General features: G+C 38.2%; 2 protein-coding genes across 4 annotated transcripts in view; one reads left to right on the top strand and one right to left on the bottom strand.

Annotated features, from left to right (window-relative positions):
• LOC126854776 (unconventional myosin-XVIIIa-like) overlaps positions 1 to 22,326 on the bottom strand; it is a 46,149-nt gene extending 23,823 nt beyond the window's left edge. The window contains exons 1-15 of one of the 3 annotated variants that reach the window (XM_050601839.1): positions 21,788 to 22,323; positions 20,826 to 20,878; positions 19,517 to 19,633; positions 18,121 to 18,768; positions 17,220 to 17,687; positions 14,279 to 14,413; positions 3,355 to 3,543; positions 3,042 to 3,218; positions 2,558 to 2,758; positions 2,324 to 2,476; positions 1,665 to 2,248; positions 1,201 to 1,383; positions 763 to 1,025; positions 493 to 655; positions 183 to 357 (exon numbers count right to left, since the gene is read on the bottom strand). In XM_050601839.1, the coding sequence (XP_050457796.1) occupies positions 183 to 357; positions 493 to 655; positions 763 to 1,025; positions 1,201 to 1,383; positions 1,665 to 2,248; positions 2,324 to 2,476; positions 2,558 to 2,758; positions 3,042 to 3,218; positions 3,355 to 3,543; positions 14,279 to 14,413; positions 17,220 to 17,687; positions 18,121 to 18,768; positions 19,517 to 19,549 (3,372 nt within the window). In that variant the 5' untranslated portion in view covers positions 19,550 to 19,633; positions 20,826 to 20,878; positions 21,788 to 22,323. Of the gene's footprint in view, positions 1 to 182; positions 358 to 492; positions 656 to 762; positions 1,026 to 1,200; positions 1,384 to 1,664; positions 2,249 to 2,323; positions 2,477 to 2,557; positions 2,759 to 3,041; positions 3,219 to 3,354; positions 3,544 to 5,123; positions 6,659 to 14,278; positions 14,414 to 17,219; positions 17,688 to 18,120; positions 18,769 to 19,516; positions 19,790 to 20,825; positions 20,879 to 21,787 lie in introns of those variants that run through there. The other 2 variants (XM_050601830.1, XM_050601848.1) reach the window with 2 other exon arrangements.
• Positions 22,327 to 22,889: 563 nt separating this feature from the next.
• LOC126855024 (MTRF1L release factor glutamine methyltransferase) lies at positions 22,890 to 25,446 on the top strand. Its single transcript, XM_050602304.1, has 5 exons — positions 22,890 to 23,339; positions 23,784 to 23,872; positions 23,968 to 24,181; positions 24,308 to 24,561; positions 24,632 to 25,446. Exons 1-5 carry the CDS (start codon positions 23,079 to 23,081, stop codon positions 24,873 to 24,875), a joined length of 1,062 nt encoding a protein of 353 aa, XP_050458261.1. The 5' UTR covers positions 22,890 to 23,078; the 3' UTR covers positions 24,876 to 25,446.
• The last annotated feature ends 19 nt before the right edge of the window (positions 25,447 to 25,465 follow it).

Below are 25,465 nucleotides of genomic sequence, written 5' to 3' on the forward strand. Positions count from 1 at the left end.
CGAGGAACGATTAATGACTGTACCGACAAAAATAAATTTTCCATAGATGTCGCGATATTTAAAGACGCGAAGAGATCTGAATATTTACTAATAAATGAGCAGAAAAATTATTCATATTAATCAATCAAGTCGTTTTCTCAGAAGGAGAAAAGAAAGTGCGAAAGTACCAATTAAATACTCACTACAGTGAATTTCACTTGTAGGCAAACGTTCTTCCTTTTCACAGCCGTAAACGTTCTTCGTATGCTCGAGGCGCGTCTCAAAGATTGCGAGCCTTCGAGTCCCGGCATGGAACTGCATAAAGCGCCTGATACACCGGCACCCCGGGCATTTACAAACAGCTTGCTTATGTGTTCTCTATAAATTTATATGTCATAAAAAATATAATAACAAATTATATATAATATATATATATATATATATATATATATATATATATCCATCTAATATGCGAATAAAAATTTTACATTAAAAAAGTATAAGATATATTACCGTGTGCTTTCTTGAAGTATCGTGATGGCACTCTTGGAAACGGGATTCTCGCGCGTGGCTTTAAGCCAACCGGTGGCAGTATAAAGCACAGGATTTGTTCCCAACAAGTGTTGCAAAACGAATTGATTGTTGCCCGGCGCTTTTCGCAGAAGTGTTTGGTGATCTGAAATAGAAATTATTTTTCACACATGAGTAAAAGTAATTAAATCTATAAAATATTTGCGCAATTAACGCGAATGTAAATGTCAAAATGTGGAAAATTAATTTTACCTCGATCTCCGTAATGAGAGAATAGACGATCTAGGAAGGTTTCATCGCTACCTCCAGGACACACAGTCTCTTCATCCAGTAACCAGAGTAATCCTTTTCGTTCCATCTGCCTACTGCTGCTAAGATCGCTTTGACTAGTTCGCAACATCGTCGCGCTTTGCGAGCTTCCGCGATCCAGAAGAGAAACTAAACCTTGAGGCGATCCGATGCCGTCCTCGTCGTAATCGTCTTCATAATCTACATCAATGCCCTCCTGAACGTATCTGATAAATTTTTGCAAATTAATCCTCATACAATACTATTTGTGATAAATGATGTATAAATAATGATTGTCAAATTAATTTTAATAACGTTATATAAATAAGACATTTTTCTTATTACAAAAAATCAATAAAGGAATAGAAATTTGAAAGTTTATATTGTTAGTATTTGATCTACCTATCCTTCGGAGCTATCAACGTAGTATGGTGAAATAGTAACTGCAGACGCTCCTGCAGATAATTGTGACAGAGATCTTCGAAAGTTGCACCGGTTTGCCGGCCGCACGAAGCAGGATTTTGAAAACCTGGCGAATCACACAGCAGCACAGATGAAACTGTATGTACAGCGGATGATATGGATCTAAAAATGACAAGTGCATAGTATATAAATTCTGACAAAAAATTTAATAGCTTTATGGAACTGATTATTATTATTTTCATCGTTAATCTCCTCTCAAACGTCTTGATGAATAAATCTTAAGAATTATCAAGCTTTGCTTGCTTCTTTTTTTAATTCTTCGAGACAAGTCGTGTCGATCAATAAGAACAGATGAATCTTGCAATGGTAAAAGCAATTTTTTTACGACGTTCGTAAAAAAATTATTTAGCGAGCGTAATGAGAGAGTTCGCTAATTTATTTACTTATTAATGAGAGCCGCGACGCAGTGGAAGATCTCGGAATAGAGTCCGACCAGAATTCCCTCCAGCGCATCAAGCCCCGTGACATCCTTGCCCTGCTCGGTCGGGCTGGGTGTTCTCAGAGCCGGTCTCGGAGTGCTTGGTGTTCCGGCGCCACCTCCATTGGACGAAAAGACCACTCGGCTCAGCTCCTCGACGGTGGTGCCCAGCAGATTGGCGGCTTTCTCCGCGCATTCAACCCTGGCGAATTGCCACCTGCTCTGCGAACTAGTACCGGCCTTCACGGCGCCGGCACAGCTCAAGTGATAAATGCCGGCCAGCACCAACCAAATGACTTTCTCGTCGGCCTCGGAGATGCCGAGTATCCTGAACGCGGCGACGATGCGATTAAACTCGACCATAGCCCGTTGCTTATCCTCGTGCTTCTGCAGCGGTGTGACGAAGGGATTATTTTCGGCGACTAGATTTGTAAGATGTAATTCTTTTCTCAATGCACCCTCCGCGCCTGCCAGCAGACGATAAACGGCATGAAAAGTCGGATCCCCGTTGGCCCGTCGGCCTATCCTCGATTTCTCCAGTAGCAGCACCTTCCAAGAAAAGAAAAACATTCATCGTATAAAGATATAAATGGCAAGGAAAAGAAAGAAAAATATTTTTCTCACTTGCAGAGAAGCCGAAGCGATTTGACCCGACTGATCGAAATCGAGGCTGAAGAGTTGCGTAAAACGCGTCGCGTTCGAATTCATATGCGTTCTACTATTTCCAAAGGCCTCGAGAACTGTGAAGAGCGCGTTCAGTTTCTCGATCGTCAAGATCTGTAAAAAGGAAACGACGCTCGTTCAGAGACTTTTCGTATGGAAAGCATTTCGTAGCACACTCTCGACACTTTGACTCGCCTTGTTAACTGTGCCAGCAGCTAGTACGAGATAATGAAGAGCGTGTTTGAAGTTCGTAGTTTTTCCCGCTCCGCTACGTCCGAGGAAAACAAGGGAATGGTCCCTGCGTGTTGCCAGCATTCCTCGGTAAGCCGACTGCGCTATCGCATAAATATGTGGTGGCATGTCTTCACTTTTGCAACCTCGGAACATGTGCGCGACCTGAAGAGAGGGATAATATTTTTATTTAATTATTTTTTATTTAATTATATTAAAAATAAAAATTTAATGATATGTGAAAATCGTCAAAATATGTATAGATTCGAAATTTGACAAACTTCTTAATTTGACAAAACCTTACTAACGCATAAAATAACTAATATAATTTTATAAGTTTATTATATATAATTTAATTTACTGAAGATATAATTTAATTTACTAAATTTACACTAAAAAGTTTAAGTTAATGTAAAATTGAAATAAACTTTTGCAAAAGCAGCCTCACCTTTTCCGAATAAATTGCCAATGGTGCAACCGGATTAATAACGATCATGCTGTCTCCCGCATATGTGTGTATCAAATTACTGGCGTAACGTTGCCTCAACGTATGGAGAACGGACGATTCATTCAAGAACCGTAACTGGGAAAGCTCCTCGGCTTTATCAAACTGGGGTGGATTAGCCTAAAGAGAAACAACCGATACAAACGATAATGAATGAGCTACAATTAAATTACTTGACTTGACTGATTAATAAGTTTAATATATTTAATAAGTACGTAGATGAGAACTAATTACAAAATGTATTCGATCGCGCTACCTTCTCTACATCTTCCTCGTCCACAAGCAACTCTTCTCCAGAAATGGTCAATCGAATTCTCAGCTTTCCTGTATCGGGATCGGCGGAACCGCACTTTGTGGCTGGAGTGAAACCTCCACGGTGCAATAACCAGACCTTCTCGGAACTTAGCCATGCTTGTTCTTGTGCCAAATGTTCCTCTGATCGCGCCTGTAAAATATAAAATATAAAAAAGATGTGTAATTAACATATATAAATTATTCAAAATTATAAATTATTTCATTATATTATAATTATAATTAAATTATATTATAATATAATAAAATTATATTTTTTGAAAAGCATCAAGAATGGAAGAATATTTTTCATTTAATTAAAATTTAACTTTGCCTTAAGAAAAAGAAGCAGAGTATTTCATGCACGCACACACACACACACACACACACATTGTCTTAAATACTTTTTTTTTAAACATGTAAATTTAAGAAATAAGATGCGATTGTTAGCTGATCGTTATCTTTTCGAGTATATTTTATTTCGGGAAAAAAAGATTCAATGGGCAAATTAATTGAATCGCTTGCAGCATCTATGTTTTCGCAGTCACGCCACAGAACGTCTCGATCTTTTTTTCATGCGGCCCGAAACGATCGGTCGTGTAATCTAAAAAATGTTTTCGCCACCGGCAATCTTACTAGGCGCGACCTAGCGAGGACAGCGAACGCTCACGCCTACAACACGATAAGTTGAATCGGCAACGTCCTCGAATATCCCGCTACCGGCGGCGATTAGTCGCGATGGATCGTTATAATATGTCTTATTGCGTGGCTACACAACGCGTTACGACGGATAAACTTGCGTACCATTAAGCGGTTGCTCATTAACATCGAAATGTCATTCGCTCGATCCTTTCTATTTCTATCTTTCCCCGTATCCTTCTATAGCCCTCTTCAGGAATGACTACTCGAGGGCACAAAAAACTTCATCAATTTGCCTATATTAAACAAAGTCTACGTATTGACAATTTTTATCAAATGTTATACATAATTGTATCATAGTATCGATAATTTACAATTATAACATATCGATTATAACTGTCTTATACACGAATAATTAAGATACAGTTAAATCTGCATATGCAAAATTAAACGTATTTCGCGATTCTATTCTCTTGAAACAACGCGTGAATCACACCGCTGTGCGGCCGGTGCAGCTGCGAATTCTCGCATATCGATTTCCGCATCGAGCAACCGCGCGCGATACTCGTACGGTTTCATCGGGTAAGGACGATAGATACACACACACACACACAGTGAGTTTCCTGGTACATAAATGATCATGCATCAAGCCTTAGCGCTCATTGGTAGCGCACAACGCGCCATTGTTTCACGATAAACGCCGCTCCTTCAAAAGGCTTAAATGAGGGGATTGTTCGAATATTACAAGTTTGCCCTTTAAACTTGACGTTTCACGCTCTCTCACGCGATGACAATTTGCCAGAAATTTCCTGGATACGCTGAAGATACATATTATGCCAGAGACAAAGATGGAGAAATTACATATGACGTCTCCATCTGTTTTATCGAGATTGATGAGACAGCAAAAGAAAAATATTTCTTGCATCTTATACTATTTCGAAACCATATATGTGTATATTTTTAAAAATTACCGGAATTTTATTAATCATTTTCTATTGACAAAGAACTATTCTTCATTGTTTCTTTTTCTAAGACCAAATTTTTACAGCCTAAATAAAAATGTCCGATTTCCTGCAAATCCTTCGCGAAACATACCTTGTCAATTTGTGGCTTCACTTTATTTTTCAGAAGAACCTCGAGGCGCTTCATGCACTCTTCTTCATTCTTCGCACGATTACTTTCCGCGCCATCTTTTATACTCTCGATTATGTTCAACTCTACTGTTTCTTTTCTCCGTATTTTTGGCTTTATCTTCCTAGCCAAGGCGATTTCGAACAGCTCCTCCCACTCAATAATGTCCTGAATCGGTTTCGCGCATCTTTGATGACTCGATCGGCTTCGCCTCGATACCTTCTTCGAATTGTTGGTCCAGCTATTCTTAAAACCGAACATTCGAAATCCATCGCCTGCGCTCGGTACCCTCTGTTCTATTTCCGCCGTGATCCTATGCCACTTGCGTTCCCTCGGTGTCCTGATGACGTTACTGTCGTCCCAGCCCTTCTCCATTCTCTTGATTCTATCGTCCATGCATCCGGTGCGCAGCGTATCCGCCCAGTTCTCTTTCTTGATATTTTTGACAGCTCGCGGTAATGGCGAACAGCGATTGTTTCCGTGCGATCCTTTGATCCTCTCTTTGACATCGGATCTGGCGTTCGATGATCGATCGAAGTCGCGATTCGTATTGATCAGTCGATTTTCCACGTAACCGTTCGGCCCGATTTCGGACGAATGCATGCTATCGCTATCGCTGTATTCCCACGAGCTCGTACTATTTCTGCTGTGCTTTCTGCCGAATGCGAAGCCATTGCTCGAGGCGCAGGATTCGCTTTGCTTAGCGATATCATCCCTCACCGATAACTTTGGAGATTTCTGCAAGGATACGCTTCGACGGATGTTCTGTTTGGCTATCCCGCTGGCATGGGCTTTGCCTCTGCAGGATCTGTGAAGAAGACGATGCGCTCCGAGCGACGTATTGTCGATCTCGTCTCTGTTGCGCGGCATCTTTAACATCGGTCGTTCTTCGGAGAAATGGATCTCAAGCGCGCTGTCACTTTCCCAAAGCAATTATCACTAATCTCGGCAGTTCCTCTCTTTCCCGGTTTGCCGACTTTCTTAAGTTTACTTGAGAATTCGCATGTATGAAATTCTTCGTCGTCTGTTGAAAATTTCTTCATTAGCGTCTCTCAGTAATGAAATTAGATTTCTTTAATATTGATTACGTGATAACTATGAGAGACACTATTTCTGTCAGATACATTACTTAAATTATGATACGTTTCACAGTATAAACAATATATAATACATATTTTATTTTTTAATCAGTATTAACTTGTCATTTATAAATTTTCACTTGATTTACATTTGCAATTTATTTATCATATGGCACATTATCAAAAGCGATCATTGGTAACACCGTCGATGATTGTCTTCAACTCAAAGTGTATTCATTCATAAAAACGCAAATGTCATCGCGCGTTTTTTCTGATATGTTCCATTCGATTTCTGCTCAAAAGCGTTTCAGCAAACAATTCGCATCCGCGAAGAACCGAGACGCGACTTCCATTGCAAGTTCCTCTCATGGCTCATGTACGACGGTGACAGTCACGAGGGACCAGAACACGATCACGAGGAGCATCGCGGGTCTCTCTAGTGTCGACTGAGGCAACGCCGGTGCTCCGAGACAGAGACAGGTTTCTCTCTTTTTCTCTCTCTCTCTCTCTCTCTTTCTGTCTTCAGAGGAGAACGAGAGAGGCGTGTGTGCCCACGAGAGCCGCCTGAGAGTTCTTTCTCTCCATCACAAAATGTAATTCTCCCGCTCGCTCACTACGTTTCTTCGTCTCTCGCCTCCGTCATATAGAAATCCCTTCTCCGTTTCTCCATCAGTCGACCAGCCGACTATACACTCGTTCAGTTACTTTAGACACGTCCTTCCTCCGCAAATTATACAGACGACAAACAGTCGGCCAGTAGGCCGATTTGTTTCCGCGGACGATTACTGATCGAGGTGTGGTTAGCGAAACTTCAAAATCTGAATGACATCTGATTTAAAAATATTTCTCACGACTATTAACTTTCGTTAATGTTGTTTGAGGAATGTTTCAATAAAAAAAATACTAATTGTAAGCTCAGAAAAATCGTGTGGTCTACTTTAAAATTTATAATTCTACGTTTAATTTATTATTCAAAATTTAAAATATTATTTTCAACATACACACATTTATATTTATAATTAGATGAATATTAATGTAAAGTAAAATTATATATATATATATGTAATGATATAAATGTATCTATAATTTGATGTTAAATGCAGGTTTTTCTTAGAGATCCAACTTAAGGAAACGTGATGCGAGCAAGAACCATTTCTGAGAAATATTTGACTCGATCATTTATTTCGAATATATACAGCTACCATTTACCGTGCAAAACTCCCGTAAACGCTTTCGTAAGCTCGCTTTTGAGCGAGAAGTAAAGGAAATGGAGCAATACAGAAGTGTTTATATATAGATTTTCTCAGAAGGGAATTCTGTAGAAGCTTAGAAAATCTATTATTTAAATAACTCTAGTCTTATTATACAAGACTGTAACAATTAACGGCAATAAGAGTTCTTATATTTCTTAATTTTATAAAAATTTCCCTATTTGCATATTTTTTTTTTTTTTTAATTCAAATTTTACATCCAAAATTTATCGGATATAATAACGCTACCATTAAATTTTTATTCTTATTTTACATAATTATAGCATCGTAATAAAAAAATCAATCTCAAAAAAAAAACATTTATGGACTGGTCACGTGTGACGCGTTAAGACGGCGGCTTAATGCGTGCATCGCACGTGCTGAGAGAAACGCATTCGTGAAGATTCGAGGGAGCAATGAGCTGCTATTTTAAGAAACTCGTAACACGCGAGATTGCGTCCAACCAAAGCAAGTTCCCCGACATCGCCATGCCAAACACGCTGTACAGAAAGACATAATATAATACGGCGAAGTCGGTGTTTAGCTCTTTGGGCTCCGAATATTGCTATCGCAGCCATATTGGCGACAAGAATGTGGGCAGAAATTCTAGATGCACGATAATTTGCTTTTTGCATACAATACAATATTCGACTATAAATATATGGAACGATATACGATATAATACATTGAATGAAACAAGACAATTAATAAGCTTTCATTCTTCCTCCTTCTCTGTTCTCTTAGAATTTTTTTTTTTATCAGTTAAAACTTGCAAAACTATTCGGAAACAAAGATAATACCATGCAAGGACATGTGACTTTCAATCGGCTGTGAAAAATTGAGCCAATTAGTTTTCAAAAGACATTAGATTCTAGCTTGTAAATTATGCAGGATCGATGACGCATCATTGTCATTGTTCGATAATGGATGTTTTAATGCAGAGATGAGAAATATGAATCGATCGCAATGTGGGTGGATTGCTACACGACAATTTCTTTGTTACGTTTTATCCGCAATGCGTAGGATGTCAGATCAACAAATTAGAAACAGATAAAAAAAATTTACATACAGTGCAGCTCTAGGCCAGATTTCAAAATGAAGAGCTATTTAAAAATTCAAATCTTTTTTTTTTCCCTCTATTTTTCTTTCTCTTTTTCTCTTTCTTTCTATCAAAAGGTCGTCATATAGTGTCTTAATATGATTTATTTAAAGAATCAGATAAAAGAAATAAAAAAAAAAAAAAAATTAGAAACAGACAACATGATTTACTTCTGTATGCACATAAGCGCTAATAATTAGGCTGAAATTAGCAACGCGAAATGACGCAGACACAGCTGGCACAAATTATCACGAGTAATGCAGTATAATTATAGATGGTCAATACGAGAATAGCTTTATACTGCGAGATACATATACGCGCCGATCAAGAGCAATCTTTAGCATTTTAAACCTTATGCGTGGCTTTGAAAGTTATCTGCCAGTAACTTCTGACAGAACGGAAAATTTTTCTCATGGTTCGCAATGTGCGAGCAGGCTTCACAGTTACATTGTTCCGCGCAGCAATTTGCGCTATGCGCTTTTTTATGCGCTGCGGTGCACCGACGAACGAAACGACGAGGAGATAGAAGTGGAAGAGCTGGAATTAAAGTGTAGATTAAAACGGCCGGATCTCTGTCGATGTGGTTCGTGCGAGAGCATGTACGACAAATAAGACGAAGTAACTTGACACGCCGCGTTCAATGAACAAACGGATTCCAATAATTGTTACTTCTCGTAATGTGATGTAACGCGAGGCAATCTTTTCCTCATCGTATTCGCGCAAATTTTCGAGGGAGAGAAATTAATAATCAATTCAAGATTTACAAAATTGTTGGTTTTATCTAATCAATTATGAATTTCACGCACTTGTTAAAGGCATCGAAAATACCGATAGACTCCCATGTTGGAAGGTCACTCGAGGCCACTCCAAGTTCTTGAAAGAAGGAGGGAAAAAAAGAAAGTGGAGAACGTGTCCTTTAGCGTTCATGTCGCGCGAATTGCTAAATCGACCTTGCACATTGTAACATGATCGGCGTAGGCGCGATTGAGACCAGTTGTAGGTGGTGGATTTAAGAAAGGTATCTAAATGAAATAAACATCATGAAGAGAGTTAAATATCCATTAGAAGGCAGGAAGAAAAGGAGTGGAAATTCAATGCATAAATAGATCACATAAGAATATTTTATGAAACCAAATCGCGATGATTGTTACGAGACAGACCGACCAGATACGAGAAGATAAAAACGTTCGAAACTTTTGGCATTGGAATAAAAACTAAATGTTGATTTGGAGGAAAAAAATGATGTTCAATGACTGAGGTTGATAGAGAGATCGGATTGACTGGTACGATTGCAGCAGACGAGAGTTATAAATCTGTAACAGCATAGCCACATCGCGAATGCGAGTAACACGCTTAAATGCGGGCGTCTAAGTCGCGGTTCATGATCCGATTTGAAACAAGTTCGTTGGCACGGCTGATACAGAAACTCCTACACGCATAAATCCACTGTATCTGAATATCAATTCACGATATAACTATTTAAAACGCATCGCTGATATTATTTTTATTGATTTCTAATCAACCCTTAATAAAATTTATTTTCTTTTAAGTAATTATATTTGAATATAAAAACTATATCTATAATAAGAGACAGAAATACTATTTCCTAGTGCTATACCATACAAGAAACATTATACGTGTTAGATTTAACTATTTATAATCCTTAAAGAGTCGAATTTTATTAAAAAAACAAAAAATATATGTTAACATTATGAAACTGGATTAATTCTTTAGCGGAGTAAGAGAGTACATTGAGACCTTCATTCGCATCTACATTGGAGAGAGAGAGAGAGAGAGGGACGACGGCGAGGACAGTGAGGGACAGTGAGGGACAGTGCTAGAGAGGCGCCAAGAATCAGCTGTAATGCACGCGGCATCTTTCTGTTGCAATCAAGATGCCTCTCACTACCAGGCGTTGACGGCGCGTAGCGTGTTAACGCCGTCACGCATCGACGTAGGCAGATAAGAGGGCACGAACGTAAGCGCATATATATGTATATATATATATATATATATATATATATATATATATATATATGTGTGTGTGTGTGTGTGTGCGCGCGCGCGTGTGTGTGTAAGTATTCACATATGTACGTGGAGTCACCGCGATTACGTGCATAAAATTCAAATTACGCCCCGACGTCGCATTCTCGTGAATGCCGACTTTGCCTTTTGCCTGCCGATCGCAACTGCATGCAAATTTATTCGCGCGGCAAAACAGCTTGAATAGCCTATTCATTTTTGCGAAATAGCGCAACGCCGATGGAAAGTTAAACGAATGCTATTTTTGCCTGGATTTTAATACTTAAGATGATATGTATATTCATTCATGATGCCTCTTCAACATTTCAATGGAAATATTTTTTGCGTAATTATTTTTCTCACATTATATTAACATTCTGCTCGCGTAAAGTCCAATTAAAGTTAAATAAGAAGAATAATATTTGATTTTTTATTATTTATATTTCTGCTTTCGATATATTTAAACTTGGAGCTTAATCTTTTTTATGTGATTTATCAGTGCGATATATCGTAACAGTTTTTAAAAGTCGTAGATGCGCATAACAAGAGGCCGTTAAACCCTCGCAGCTCCTTGCGTGGGCAATCCATTCTTTCCAAATACCCGATATTTATATAGGTGATGAACGCTGACATCATATGCCAAGATTGTGCATTCATGGATGTTTTGGCACCGAATGTGTTATCATGTATTTGTATGTTCAGATATTTTTGTTCCTTATGAATTTATCATAAATCGATCTAAAAAAAATTATCTGATAAGAGTTTACAATGTGCGTTTTTAATGAATATATCACTAAAAAATTTGCGACATTGCATTTAATGGCGAGCGATTTTGCAGATAGAAAAGAAAAACTGCAAAATTCGCTCGCGTTCTTAGCTCGCGCAAGTGCATATACGTGATCGAAAATATGCATTATTGGCCTACATATTGCGACAAGTAACCAGCTTGGCTGGATCAGAGATATTATCGCGCGCGCATATCTAGTACCTTCCTCGCGGGCATAATAATAGTGTTACGACGGTAACGGCGTAATTATTTAGCATAGCACGCGTAACGTGCAATTCTAATTACGTAATTTGACATTTATGTAGTACTTATACGGAGAGAAAGAGAGAGGAGAGAAAGCGAAGCTACGCGGATGCTGCGATCCGTATATCGTAATACCAAGTTCATATTTTGCAAATTTGTCGGTTCTTTGATTAATAGCCTCGCCAATCGCTCTATAATTTCTTGGTATATGTAGATACTTTGCAAGACCTTGATATCTTGAAATACAACTCTCTTTCATTGATCTCAGAAATAATGTCCACAATACTAAAGCAATGAAATCGCAACGAAATGTTTAGAAAATTTTATACACGTTATTTAGATTTGATTTTTAGAGAAAGGCAAATTTTATTGTAGAATTTCTTTTTTGAGACTTATCTTTTTAAATTATTATCCATTTTATAAGATATGAATTACAATCTTTTTAAAATATTAAATATATATATATATATATATATATATATATATATATTTTTTTAAATATATTTTAAATATGTGTATTTTTTTAATAAATATATTTATGCTTTTTTCTTGAATGCTTGTTTAATATACATATAATAAAATTTTAATAAAAATGATCTTCAGCGAAATATAGGAAGAGTGCTGCTCGTACTATAATGTTCTGTAAAACGATATGTCGGCAGCACGTTCTTTACTGTGCTACTATACTGTAGGCTTTACCGGCAGTCAGTAAATATCGTCGTGCGATTTTACTATGCATTTTAGCACTGACACAAATCGCATTTTGTTAGATCTAATTGTCAATTATGATACGTCGCTGTTCGCTTCAAATAGCGAGCAACAACGTTTCGTCTCTATGACGCGACGCTCGTATAATGTTTCGTTTATGGGAAAATTGCGTTATTTCTTTTATCTATCGTTTAATATGACTGGCAATCTGATTTTAAATCGTGAGATTGATTAGAAAAGTGTACACAGCTGATCAAATTGAATTACCTATCTTCCTCACAAAAACGTATCATATCATTTTTTTCAATCTATTCTGATCACATCATAAAAATACAATATCATCAAAATTTTATGGGTCGATAATAGTTTTCAAATTCATTAATTGTAAAGAGACAAAAAATGAAGTTAAATGCTAAATGTTTTAATAATACGGTTCGTAGAGTTTCTTCTTCATGAATGGAATTCAAGTAGGAATACGATATTGCTCATTTTCAACGTGTTTGTCAGTGTTTCGCTTTTATACACGATGATGAGTAGGACTGCGTATTATGCCACATGATGGTTTAATTTAATGAAGGCAGCTCGAAAGCCCGTAAGCTCTCGACTAGCAACAAAGCCGCGAAATGAAGAAGGACTATCGATGAAATATTATGCAGAAATAACAAGACACACATGTTCGTTTCTGTCTATATCAAGCCTTAATTCGGAAAATTAATAGGAGATTAGATAGTAGATTACATTTTGATTCTTTTTTCCGCATTCTGATATTGTTGCTTTATTTACGGTATTAATATTATAGAGCTTTGACTTTTAACTTTCTCGGTACGATCACCGACTGTAGTGGATAACCGTGAACCGTTCACATATACCGAGTGTCGACTATGGTCGGCGATATAAAAAAATTATTCATTGCTAAATTTCATTTAATTTCAATTAATTAATTTAACGCAAATTGTGATTCTCGATTATTAACGCTTCGCGATAGATATATCCATTGCAAGATCTCAAATCGAAAAGATTAAGCGATAAACACAACATGATATCAAATTCCGAATCTCCGTTTAAAGTATTAAAAATGTTTGTTTGTCTTAAAAATCTGCTGAAAATAATTCTTCCCACGTAAATAAAAAAAATGTTCATAATAAATTCTTCAAATTTCTGGAATATTCTGCTAAATTGCGAATTGTGTGACAAATTTGCGAAATAATTGTGCTTTCTCCTGTAACAAGTTACGCCCATAGCTAGACAGCAGCTCGAACCTCGGCGGAAACGAGATATTACGGTACGAAGCAGTAGATGTACCGTTACGCGATTGCTATGCCACTGCGTTGCTCTAGGGAATGTGGGTGGAAAGTGAAGCGTCTCTACTATTGTCTTCCTCCTTCCACGCTGCTACCTCACGCTGTAGTCCTATCGAATTCCGATGCATTTTTTGTACCTTTTGTGTCATTCTTCCATCTCTCTGCGCATCCTTCGCTAAATCGATTGCCTTTTATATCCAATTTTCATGCCCCCTTTATTCCTCGGCCTTTTTATATATATATATATATATATATATATATATATATAATGTGTATTTTGTTATAAACTTTATAAGGTATGAAATTATGTTTCATATATTGAAACACACATCTCAGAAATGTGATCGAGCAGAAAAAAAAGGATGGCCTGATATAATATAGTGAAATAATTCATGCGTGACGATTTAAGTAGTGAAAACTTAAATGATGCAAGTCAATAACGTGATTTTTTAATTACATCTTTCAATGAATTCTCACGTTATCCACTTAAAGTTAGAAAAGATAGTTTTACACTCTTTCTTATTTATTTCTCCTTTCCTTCGAAAAGAAGATCTCGACAAACTTGACTCGTTAACATTTAAGCATTTAAGAGTTAAATTGGATGGCAACTGTGTGTGGCGATAGGCTTACTGTATTTTGATGAAACCGCAAACTGCCGGATCGACGAAGCGTACCGCTGCGGATATTTGCAGATGCCAATTCGACTTGACGTCCGTCACAGCCGCCGCGTCTCGATAACTCCGATAGCTCGCCGACGGGCTGCACCTGCAACAAGATCGACGCGTTAATATCTATAATACGCATACATCACACAAGCACGCCAGCAATTGCGACGAACATTCAGTTTATGAATAGTCGCGTCACACGAAATCGCGTCCACGCGCAATATAAATGTAAAGCGATAGGTATGTTTTTACCGCTTCATTGTGTGAAAAATAACGTAGAGCTTTTATTTTATTTTAGTACACATATTATATATCCCTTTCCTTGTTAGCCCTTGATTCTAATTAACCGTTACGAACGACACCCTATCGACGTGTCTGCGTATTCGATTCGCACACTTCATCTATTGTCGGGCGTGTATAACGGGGCACGTGCGTGTCTTACGCGCGCACGAGGCTCAGCTCATGCGACATACCGTGAACAGGAAGCAGGATGTTGACCGAGAGGCCGACCCGCCTATACGTTATCTATACACAAATATGTAAATCACGTCACGTTTCTCTTTTCTACCGAGACTTGCTACCATGCTGCGGAAAGAGAAAGAGAGAGAGAGAGAGAGAGAGAGAGAGAGAAGAAAAGAGAGGAAGAGAACATGAGGACCGGATCTCTCCCGTTTATATATTGAGAGACTTGCAACACTAGATTTAGCCTTCTCCAATATTTACCGTTCACCATTCGATAGCCATTCAATTTCAGCGATGACAGATGGAAATTGCGAGTTGAAGTAAATGAAAACGCACACACGATCTGGTATGCCACGAATATAACGACAATTTTGAGAACTGTAGTTTATTTAGAAAGATATTTGTGCGACAAGAAAAATTACAAAGAATTCTAAAGCTTGCTGAAGAATCTCTAGCAAAAAATATGCAAGTTCTGACACACCCTGTATGCAGCACATAACACGCTCGGCTTGTGAGCGAATTACATCCGGTTTTTCCCCCTCTACATCTATCGCTCTCGTTCTAACGCTTGTTTCCTTTCTCTCCTACTCATCCTCTTACATACCTAACATTTTCGGGTGTCTACGTGTTGAGTTGAAATATTCAACATTACAACTTCTTTGTGAGTTTTAGACACAAATAAAGCTGGTCACTTATACTTAAATATATTATTGTCTATTTTCCTATCATCATATGATTTCCATCTCTCCATATGTTACTGCACATTGTTTTTCAGAAAGGAATGTATTTATAATGCAGTATGGAAATGCGTATATCGATCCTTCGACGTTTCCTGATGCGCGTTGACGCACGAAATCTCCGGATTAATCGTACAATCCACCCCGGAGAATACATTGTGCGCGTGTGACGCGCAGTGAAAGGGAGAACGGACAACACATGGATTGTACACATTTTGTTTCTGCCGTGGAAACGTGGCGGCATTTTTAGAATTCCGCGCTACGGGGCAAGGTCAGATAGACTTGGGCGTCTCCACCACGCTGCCCCCTTTTACTTTTTTGTTTTCAGATTCCAGCGAACTCACCGTTTGACTTCTCTTTATGAGATGCGTGTGCCCTCAAGATAGATATTTGGCCCGGCGGTGATGACAAAAGAAAAGATCGAATTCTCGGTAAGGCTGCTATTTTCATATGACAGTATCGCTTCCCCCCCTTGAGTATAGTTTTATTAGAAGGACCGTGACTCACTATCTTGCTATATTCGTTGCCATCAGTGGCAATGAATCAGCCGACATTGCACGACAATCACCGGTCCTACCAGACCGCTCGTTCGTTTTGCGCATTCATTCACTTTTAACGACACGATATAGCGAGTATCAATGAAATTGATGTATTTCTCTCTCTCATTCTCTCTCTCTCTCTCTCTCTCTCTCTCTCTCTTTTTCTTTTATACTAATATGATTTATCATGAGACGTAAAAATATAGATTTTTTTTACTTTTAATAAAAAATTGATAAAATTAATAAAAAAAATTAAATTATTTTATTCAGTAAGAAAAATATTCAGCTATCTCATATTTTTTGATTAAAATCAAAATAAAATTATAAATTAAAATGAATTGTCAGTCATTTAGTAGAAAGCAATACGTTTCGTCGCTGCAATATATCAAAAGTCTACGAAACGACACTTAACCGACCTCTTTCTACGATCTAAGGATTCTTCAACACCCTTTCACTACATTCAGTATTGATTTTTCTATGCGATATCAAAGGATATCCGCACGCGTTTTTCAAGCAATTTGTTTTAAGAAAATCCAAGGCCAGACGCGATGATCACGATAAGAGATAAGCGGACGATAAGCTAATAATTGTTATCGTTACTGGTTGATAATTAAATATAAAGTCGTTGCAGTGTGATGTCGTCACACCACACGGACCGTTTGAATGATTAGTTTCCGGTAAATATAAAATTTCAAGTTGCACTTATGCTAATAAGCTCCGTTGCTGTATATTTGGGAAGAGAAAGGTTTGTTTACAGAGTATGAGAAATCGACATTATTCGACGCGACCGGTACGGTTTAGAGAAGAGAAAAGGATGAGGTATAGAGAGTGCTATCGCTTAGACAATGTCTAAGGTATGCTTCGAGCATTCTCATCGTTTAACTATAACGCTTTCGTAACAAATCTAACATAAATAGAAGTATTTTATCTCTCTAGATATAAAATCTAACATCTCGTATCATCTCAAATAATCTTACATGAAAGAAAAAAGATATTGCTCTGCAAAATACATAGATGAGATTATATTGATTTTTTTCTTTAAATTATTATAGTATATTGCTCTAAACGTTTTATAATACAGACAATATTTTTGAACATATAAAATTAATTCAAAACGATGAAATGTGAAATTATTATACGAGTTAAATTATGCTAAAGTAAAAGTTACCTTCACAGTGACGCTGCTGGCGGAGCTCTTGATGAGATCGATAATCTCCTCGCGCGATTTGTCATCGACGTTGATCCCATTGACCTCGATCAGCCTGTCACCGGGCAATAGACCCGTGTCGTTGTTATGCTGGACTAGGGCGCCGGGTTCAGCGAAGATTACCGGTCTCATCTGCGTGACGCCATTTGCCGCACGTTCGACGATTACTGCGCGACGAAGGGAAAAGCCGAAATCATTTCGCGGCGGCGGCTGCCTCTGAATGGTGAGCTCCCTTGGTTCGGGTAACTCGAGCGGCACGAGCTCCGGCAGCTGCAGCTCGATCCCCTGCTCCTCGAAGGAGACCGATGAGCGCCACCTCGAGAAACCCTGGGACTCGCCGACAGGCGACAAACTAAACGGTGGCGTGGCAAAACTCGAGTTTGTCGTGTCCGTCAAGGAATCCGCGGATGGACTAGCACTAGTGACGACCTAAGTATATCGAAAAGATGTTTTAATGTACAATTAAGATCTCGATTTAAACAATCATTGGAAATGGAAACGACACAAAATTTGAATATCATAAAATGTTAATGATATTTTTATTTGTCAGAGAAAATTAAAATAATGATTATTGAAAGTTATCCACGTTTAAAATTTATGTGATAAAAATCTACAATGTTTAATAAGAATAATTCTATGTGTTATATAGCAAAAAAATATTTTGACGATCACACGCAAAGTGTAAATTATGAAAGACACAATTCGCTTTTGCTTGTTGTTTCGAGAAAATTTTTCGCCTATTTATATCAAATTATGAACAGTCATCAGTGTCTCGCATTATTTGAAAATAACTATAATAATCGAATTTCACATTGCAGGTGTAAGGCGCGAATCGGAAAGAGAAAGCTGAATGTTATCTAACCTGCAGCAGTTTGGCGTCGATTTGATGATGTTGCTGTTGTTGTTGTTGTAGTACGGTCTGTTGCGGCGTAGTGGCCACGCGCCACGTGGCCTGACACACTGTCTCCTCCTCGCTGCAGGTCTCGTCCTTGTTTAGGACGCTGTTGAAATGAGTCGGCACGTTCTGATACGCTATCACCTCATTCTGAAGAGTATTTCTCACTAGCAGATTGCTGGCTTCCTGGTAACTCGTCTCAGTGCCATTCGGCAGCGCGTTCTCCTCCGGAAGAACACTCACGATGCCGCTGTTGACACTCAATCGAGGCCCCTTGAGAATTCCTCGCTTGGGCGGCTTCGGCGGCAATGGCGGCAGATTCTTGCCACCTGCATGACTCGTCGTCGTCGACGATGTAGTTGTGGTCGTCGTTAGTGAGGTGAGAGATGCCTCCGACGAGTCGCTCTGCATCAAACCGTCGGGTGTTCTCACACTAGACCAACTGCTGGTACCAGCGCTGATCGTCGAGCCTGGACCCGAGTCTGCATTCTGCGTGGCGTCTAGAAGATCGCGGTCCAGATGCGCGAAAAAAGACGCGCTGTAATCTGCTGTGATACCGCTCGGTAGCTTCTCCTTCTCCTTCCGGCGACCGGGAATCTTCAGTGATCTACGGACCTGTAACGAAATTTCTGACAAGTAAGAAACATTTTTAAAAGGAATTTTTTCGAATCATCTACTCCGAGAACATTAATGATAAATGGTGTCTTACAATTTTTCTCAAGAAACCATTCTTATTTTTTGTCGTACGATGAGATTGCGTAAACGCGTTCTCCATATCGCAGAATAATTTTGCAATTTTCACTTCGTGTAACGAATGCTTACTTCGCGAACGATACTTTTTATCGCGTGAAACCGCATCCAACCGGCGACAAAACTGAGTCTACAGAAAAGAACAAAAGTTTTTCAAAACAAAATCTTTTCTGCACTAATAGTATTATATATATTTTTAAAAATTTTCTTACCGATAATATTATTATCTTTATAATAAATCCATTTTTTAAAAAGCAATATATAATATATTTATCGCGTTAATTTAAATCCATTTATTAATTACATCAATCCCTGAGGAAAGCTCGCGAAAAAACCTTATTGCCTTTCAGTATCGATAACTCATTTACGAAGATAAAAAACTCGAACAAGATATCGATATCTTTGTGCAACTCGCGTAAATCTACATGCAATATCAGTAGACACCCACTTTATTATTCGAGGATGCGATAACCAAACATTGCAATATGAAACCAAGTCACGTACTGATAAAACCTACATTATTAAGCCTTAATTATTATATCTATGAGCATAATAGATAAGAAAAAGACAATATTTAAAGCCAGGTATTCCTTGGCAAAAACAATGTTCTCACCTCGTCCAATCGTAAAAGCTCCTCCGCGGACATGCTGCTGCGATCGCGCTTTTTGACATCCTTCCGTTCCTTCTTCTCGCGCTTCCGCTTTTCCTTGTCGTCCTTCTCCGCGGCCTTCTTCATAAAGTTAAACATCTTCCTCACTCGTTAAACGTTCCCAAACCGAACGCGAGAAAGAGATAACATACGAGATATCTCGTTTCTCGATTGCTTGAATGTGCTTGACGTGCGACCTTACGCGACGCAATCGCGAACAGTCTCGATTTCTCGCACCTCGTAACATATATATATATATATATATATATATATATATATATGTATATATTACGTATATATCACAGTGTGCATATATGTGATCACAGTATCGTCCGTGGAAACAACCGGCGAGCGTGTGTCGTGATTCGCGATTGAGCTATCGGTTATCGCCGTTATATTAGCCATGCGTGGTACGTCAAATCGCGAACATCACCTCGTCACCGATGCCGCGACGCCCGACACTTGCAATGAGACTCGAAAAGAAACAGCCGTCTGTCACGATTCGTTTCGCGATAAGCTCGATCCTGCGTCCGAGAAAACTCCCACCAACGCTCCGGTTTGCCCCGAAGCGTATCGGTGCACCCTATCGACCGGCAACGACGCGGCGTTCATCGAGTCGCCCTCAGGATCGTCCCCTGGAATTCATCGGAGAAAACGCGTCAGTTACAAGAATCATCGCATTCTTCAATGGTGATTCGCGAGATGCATTTCGTAGGAATGTAGAGCATCTTTCCGTCATCGACATTGTATTCCCTTGATACAATTAATGCGTACCGGTCTCTCGACCGAAGGTCGCCCGCATATTAATACGCAAGGATGTGAACCAAACTGCTTCATGACTGAATGCTTCCGGCATTCGAGACCGCGAGGTATGCGGAAACGAGGCGGCAGCGAACTCACTCGCGGATTTCTCGTTCGTTAACACACTGGCGGGAGAAGCGGTGATAACGCAATCGTTGTTTGGTGCAAAGAAGGCTTTTTCTCTCTTTTTTTTCTCTTTTTATCTTCGCGAAACGCTAATAACGCCCCATTCTTGTCGTCGCGTAGTCGTCAGCGAAATAAGAAAGTTGTCGAATAGCATCCGACCAATTATCTCAGCGATTATCGACGTGCGTGTTCCTTATTGCGTATTAGAAATAAAATTAAATAATCAGTTGAATAATTAAATATTTAATTACGATTCACTTAAAAATGATCGCTTTTTTTTTTTCATATAAGACATATTACGTAGAATACAATGCATCGAACGAGCCTTCGTATTTTCATTACTCACATTTGCATGACCTCGCGGAAAGCGATTAAGAAGTCATAACTGGATTCTGAAACCTACGAGAGCGTAGAAAATTAGAAAGGCGACAATTAACTATTACTAACGTAAAGATATATATTTCAGTCACATTTTAATTGTACACTCTTATGCACACTTTCTCGTACGTGTACTAAAAGAGAAGATAATTTAAATTAAATCGAAACATGCGGAAGTGTGCAAACGATCTTACATCATTAAACTATCGCATCCACATGGAAATGCAAACGACATGTTGGCGATAAAATAAATAAATCTGTGCATGTATTCTTTATCATCGCGCGTGTTTTTTTATTATCTGCAACACAGGTATTATTCGTTTCGCGGGGTGCAAACGGCAGGCTCGTTTTCTACCACACCTTATTCCATATTGTTCGTTCAAGGGCGGAAAATCCCGTTGGTCTACGCCGGCGAATTCACGTATCGATCGATCATTCGTACGCTGAGTCGCGTACGGCGCGCTCGTTGCCGGCGTATTTTTCGGAGCACGCGGACTGCTCCGAAAATTTCGACCGCGATCAACGCATCGATTCACTCCGATTCGAGTACGCAAGAGGGATGAATAAAAAACAATAAAAGTTTTACTATTATTAAATAATTATTTTGTCTAAGGAAAAGGTTTTGATTTGATTCAATGAACCGTTAAAAAAAATCTGAATTTCAATAAACTTTGAATTCTGACAGTTCTGTAGAAATTTAGCTGGATTTTTTCAGAAGCCCCAAATTTTTTTCCCATAGAAATTACACGCATTACCGGCGAATTTTCCGAGACACGCGACCTTTCCAACGAGTTATTCGAAATGTCTCGTAGCGATCGATACTTGCGAGACTACACTTTATGCTTTACTACGAAAAGCGCGTGAAAGGTTTTTATTTTACGCTCAAGGAAAGTAGATAGCCCTTAGTCTCGTAGAAGGCTTCCTACCTACCTATGAGGTTTGACGAGGCGCATCGATCGTCCGAATCCAGGAGAAGCGTCTTGATACGGACTAGTACTTAGTGTTCCGAAACTGACAGCGAGCCAGACGTGCGTGCGTGCGTGCGTGGGGGATTCCGGAACACGCATTACATCGACAACACCGTCGTCAAAACACGCGCCACTTTACACACGGATATCTACGACGCACGTTCGCGTTTCGCGAGACTCGCGCTGGTGATGATAGTGATGATGATCAGCACACCTAGGGCGGCCGCGCCTGGCCGACCTAGTCAACTCGTACGAGAGTTGGTTCGCTGCAGCTCCAGCACTTTAACGAGCCGAGATCGGATCTCGGTCGATCTTTTCGCAGTGCAACGCAGATAAGTACATCAGCCGAGTGTTCAACAGCGGCGCTCTTTAAACGCGTTGGTACTCAGTGCACTCGCCGCGACACGCAGAAGAACTGTCATGGCAGCGTGGATTGGGAGCAGGGCCGGTGGCGACTGCTAGCGCCTTTGGCCAGACAACGGTCTGTTTAGCCAGCCAGCACCATTATTTTCCAGACAGTTATGCTTTCGTATCCGCGCATGCGTGAGCGGTCTTTAAACCTTTCGATCCGCTGGCCGAGAATGGCTTTAGCGGCATCTTCTAAAACAGATCAGGTCTTTGACTTTATCTCGTCTCTGGCCGTTTTCTGAATAAAGAGAGTGCTTTCACCATCAGTCGGTTAGAGAATCAGATAGATGTGAATTTTGATAAAAGAAATTAATTAAGTATTGATATTTCAGTGCGCTTCAATATGAATACAATGTATAACAATGTGACTTGATAATAATTAAATATATAAACTCAGTGAAAAAATAATTAGTAACATAATTGTATAGTGCATATTCTATAGAAAAAAAAAACCAATAACATAAAAGTTTTTGTCGAAACGTATAAAGCTATTCTCTTGATAAAATGTTATTTTTGAAAAATACTATTTTTTTACATCTATGCTGTTGCATAAAAAATAACTCTATTATTTTCTGTATTTCAAACAACTTGTACTTATTTTTTATACATTGTTTTATCCTTTTTGAATTTTATATATTGCTTTGTCTTGTATAGTCGATAAGCGTTCAACTGATCGTCATCTCGCTAGCTGGCAGCAGTTTCTATACATAACAAAACTTAAAACACGTTTATAATTTTCGATGAATATCTAACATGATCTATCAGCTCGTGGCACAACATCAGTGACATCTGCTAACATCTTAAGTCTGCATCTCGCAGCTTCCGCAGCATTTAATGAAAACATCATGTGGTGTCGGAGTATCCTGAAGACGCGTACTGTCTTCAGTAATTCGTCCATATCTACCTATGTGCAATGTTTGATGCTTAACAATCACAGCATTGTCACGTTGAGACATCCAAAGCGACGGTCGTTCAGTTCGAGTGCGTGTGAATGTACCGTCGGCGATGTTATTGATCAATGGAGTCGCCGATTTGAGAGCGAGGGCATAAGGGAGCCGGTAGAGTCGATAGAACACATAGTGGCGCACGTTATAGGAACCAAGAAGGTAATGTCGCTATTTTTTTTCAATGTGAAATTGATTGACAATTAGCTTTTCGTACGTATTTTGTTTAACGCATGCGCGTTATTCTACCGTTACATTTTTTGCTCGAAATTATTGGAGCAGCTGTTTGGCGCGAATTTTATGACTATCAATTAAATATTATTAAACTTTATGACTGTTATATTTCTTAAGTATTTACTGCTTTTGTAAAATATATTAATATGAAAATATATTAATATGAAAATATATTAATATGAAAAATATATTACTATGAAAAATATAGGGATAGATAACAATGTTAACAAAACGGATGATAATATGACAGATAAAATATATCTTATATAAAAAAAATTAATAAAGTTTAATTTTTTTTCTAATAAAACGCATTTTTAGATTTTGTTAGATAATAATAATAGAAATAATTTTTTCTTATTATTATATTTGCAGATAATAGATATTTTGAACGTCAGAAATGACCGACTCAATGCAAGCCAGATCGAAAAATTGAAGTCGTTGTGCGAATGTCGGTTATCGAGGTAAGATGCCCTTAAAAGAGCCTATGATATATCATATGTTGGATTCTACTTTGCGAAGTCTTTCACGCTCGCTCATCAACGCCGAGTCTTTGCAGAATGCCAGTTCAGTATATTATCGGCGAGTGGGATTTTCGAGACATCACCGTGAAACTTGTGCCACCGATTTTCATTCCTCGTCCGGAGACGGAAATATTAGTAGACTATTTATTGAAGAGACTGAATTCGTCGCAACTCGATAGTTGCGAAATCCTGGAAATCGGTTGCGGCTCAGGTGCAATATCATTGGCTCTCGCTCACGCTTGTAAAAAGGTGTACATAACGTGCTATAACGTTATCGTGATATTTTACGTTTTGCTAAATCAATCAATAATTAACAGAATTTGATATGTATATATATATAATGGGATATATATGTATAACGTATATTTTTTTCAGATCAAATGCATAGCGATTGATGCAAATCCTCATGCGTGCGATTTAACCATGACTAATCGGGACGAATTGAACTTGACGAATCAAATCGTAGTAATACACGCAACTCTAAGACCGGACGCAACTGTTGAAGTTTCCAAGAAATTTAATGGTGCCAGTGACGTGGATCTAAATTCAAGATTGTTTGATTTTGTAATCAGTAATCCGCCTTACGTACCGACGAAAAACATACCAAAACTGCAGCCCGAGATAAGGATGTAATATACAACGTAATTGCATATTTTTTAATAATTATAAATAATTTATAATGTCATTTATTGTACGCAGTTATGAGGATCTCAGGGCATTGGATGGCGGTGACGATGGACTAAAAGTAATCAAGCCACTCTTACGATACACCGCCAGAGTATTGAAACCTGGTGGACGTCTCTTTCTGGAAGTTGATCCCTCTCATCCCGAATATATACAATTTTTCACAAAAAAATATCCAGACTTTAAGCTCTATCACGAACATACGTACAAAGATTTTTGTAATAACGATCGTTTCGTAGAAGTAGTGAAAGTTGCCTAAAGACACAACTCGTGATATTACATTCACACGTACACACATGTTTGCTATTCCAATAAAAAAATTAATTTTATATATTAATTTTATATATTTTTGTGATTATTTTGTATATATATGTATATAGAATAGATTTAATAAAATAACGCACACGCGTTATATATGTTACCTATATAAGTTATATTTATTATGTATTTCAGTTATAAATATGTTTCTCTACATATGTTGGACGGATTGGAATAACAAGATAGTTAATCCTGTACTTAATATCTTTCATAATTTTTTACATAAATCAAACTAATTATTTATGATTGTATGAAAGTTGTAAATGTATTCTACGCATATATATATATATATATATATATATATATATATATATATATATATTCTACATGTATCATTACTTGTTCAATATGATACTATGTACAACGACGACTGTTTGATAAGTCAAATTTTAGTGGCACAATTTTGTAATCCATAGCATTGAAACTAAACGGAATGATCTTCTGCGAAATGTTAGCGCTTTTATCATGACATATGTAAAATAATTTCATTTTATATTATAGTGAAAAAGTTTGATGTCGAGTTATAAAATT

Source organism: Cataglyphis hispanica, chromosome 1 (genome assembly GCF_021464435.1).
Source record: "Cataglyphis hispanica isolate Lineage 1 chromosome 1, ULB_Chis1_1.0, whole genome shotgun sequence".
NCBI lineage: Eukaryota > Metazoa > Arthropoda > Insecta > Hymenoptera > Formicidae > Cataglyphis > Cataglyphis hispanica.